Source organism: Nanorana parkeri, unplaced genomic scaffold, assembly GCF_000935625.1.
Source record: "Nanorana parkeri isolate BGI_ZX_2015 unplaced genomic scaffold, ASM93562v1 scaffold2090, whole genome shotgun sequence".
NCBI lineage: Eukaryota > Metazoa > Chordata > Amphibia > Anura > Dicroglossidae > Nanorana > Nanorana parkeri.
This window is the reverse complement of record NW_017308358.1, coordinates 2079-4198: the sequence shown is the minus strand read 5'-3', so window position 1 is coordinate 4198 and position 2120 is coordinate 2079. Positions and strand designations below refer to the sequence as shown.

Sequence of the window (2120 nt, the reverse complement as noted above, 5' to 3'; positions counted from 1 at the left end):
TTTCTAACATCGATTCCCTCTTGACGACCTGATCCGGAGATCTATGAAAGCAGAGGTCCGTCCGTCCGACGCTGCCGAGGAATGCACGCCTAGTCCAGCCGCCACAATGTCCCTGCCCAGGCTGCTCCGCGGGGGAGGAGGGGCCCTGGTCGCCGGCCTGCGAGGTTGCGGGACGCGGTCCGCGGACACTCCGCGCTCCGGACGCCTACGCGTGCTGGTCGACATGGACGGCGTGCTGGCCGACTTTGAAGGTGGCTTCTTGAAAAAGTACAGGACGCGATACCCCCAGGAGCCGTCCATCGAGCTGGAGGAGCGCCGAGGATTCTGGGTGTCTGAGCAGTACGAAAGGTTGAAGCTGGGACTCGGCGTAAGTAATCGGGTTCTCCTATCGATACTATAAACAGATCTGATTTACCGCTGCACCCCGGGCACAAAAAATTAATTGACATATATCCCTCTATAGCCACAAAGGGTAGAAATCCACTGTGTGTGCACCAAATGCCTCTGCAAACCCAGATATTACCTTTTAAAAGTAGCAGTGACATCATCACTGTGCTGTACATACCCTGTGCAGAGAGCAAATCCGTTGGAGGGGCCCAGCAGGCTCCATCAACTACTAAACTACAGGAGGGGGCGGAGACAAGACCAGGCACCCTGCACAAGGAGAGAGAGCAGCAGTGAGCGGTCTTATTACAGTAGGGGGCGGAGACCAGACCAGTCACCCTGCACAAGGCGAGAGAGCAGCAGTGAGCGGTCTTATTACAGTAGGGGGCGGAGACCAGACCAGTCACCCTGCACAAGGCGAGAGAGCAGCAGTGAGCGGTCTTATTACAGTAGGGGGCGGAGACCAGACCAGTCACCCTGCACAAGGCGAGAGAGCAGCAGTGAGCGGTCTTATTACAGTAGGGGGCGGAGACCAGACCAGTCACCCTGCACAAGGCGAGAGAGCAGCAGTGAGCGGTCTTATTACAGTAGGGGGCGGAGACCAGACCAGTCACCCTGCACAAGGCGAGAGAGCAGCAGTGAGCGGTCTTATTACAGTAGGGGGCGGAGACCAGACCAGTCACCCTGCACAAGGCGAGAGAGCAGCAGTGAGCGGTCTTATTACAGTAGGGGGCGGAGACCAGACCAGTCACCCTGCACAAGGCGAGAGAGCAGCAGTGAGCGGTCTTATTACAGTAGGGGGCGGAGACCAGACCAGTCACCCTGCACAAGGCGAGAGAGCAGCAGTGAGCGGTCTTATTACAGTAGGGGGCGGAGACCAGACCAGTCACCCTGCACAAGGCGAGAGAGCAGCAGTGAGCGGTCTTATTACAGTAGGGGGCGGAGACCAGACCAGTCACCCTGCACAAGGCGAGAGAGCAGCAGTGAGCGGTCTTATTACAGTAGGGGGCGGAGACCAGACCAGTCACCCTGCACAAGGCGAGAGAGCAGCAGTGAGCGGTCTTATTACAGTAGGGGGCGGAGACCAGACCAGTCACCCTGCACAAGGCGAGAGAGCAGCAGTGCACGGTCTTTATTACAGCAGGAGGCAGAGACAAGACCAGTCACCTTGCACAAGGAGAGAGAGCTGCAGGCTGTATTTGCCTGCTCAGTGGATCAGTGGGTACAGCAATGAGGGGTGTTAAGAATTCCCACCTATCCAAAACTAAAAAAGAAAATTGGGCTCTGGATACACTGTGACTATTTGATGTTTTGGCTCTGGATAGACTGTAACAAATTAATTTATATTTTGCAGGAGAAATCGATTAGCATTTGGGAATCAAAGAACTTCTTCTTAGAATTGGATCCTATAGATGGCGCTGTGGAGGCCGTGAAGGAAATGTCCAACTTACCCAAGTAAATGTGCTTTAAGCTTAAAGGAGAACTCCGTTCAGAACCGCTATTTCAGTGATCGGTGGGCTCTGGTGGCTTCCATCAGCTGCCAGCAACCTTTTAAAGGTCCACTGATGTTGTTGGTCCCTTGCTGCAGTAGCTGGTTTGCCGCCATGTTTTTCCAAAGCCACACCAGGGGTATATCTCTCACTGACCAAGTGAATTGAGGGGGGTAATTGGTTATGGCCACTGACCCTTAATGAATGGGGAGAGAGCAATTGTTTACTGCCGCTGACCAATAATTG

The 2120-nt window shown here is 54.4% G+C and overlaps 1 protein-coding gene across 1 annotated transcript; it reads left to right on the top strand.

Moving 5' to 3' along the window:
- Positions 1-43: 43 nt before the first annotated feature.
- LOC108800641 (5'(3')-deoxyribonucleotidase, mitochondrial-like) lies at positions 44-1839 on the top strand (the record flags this gene model as incomplete). The annotated part of the gene is made up of 2 exons (XM_018572626.1): positions 44-367; positions 1739-1839. Coding segments are annotated over exons 1-2 (425 nt in total), but the record flags the coding sequence as incomplete, so codon positions are not given.
- Positions 1840-2120: the final 281 nt, after the last annotated feature.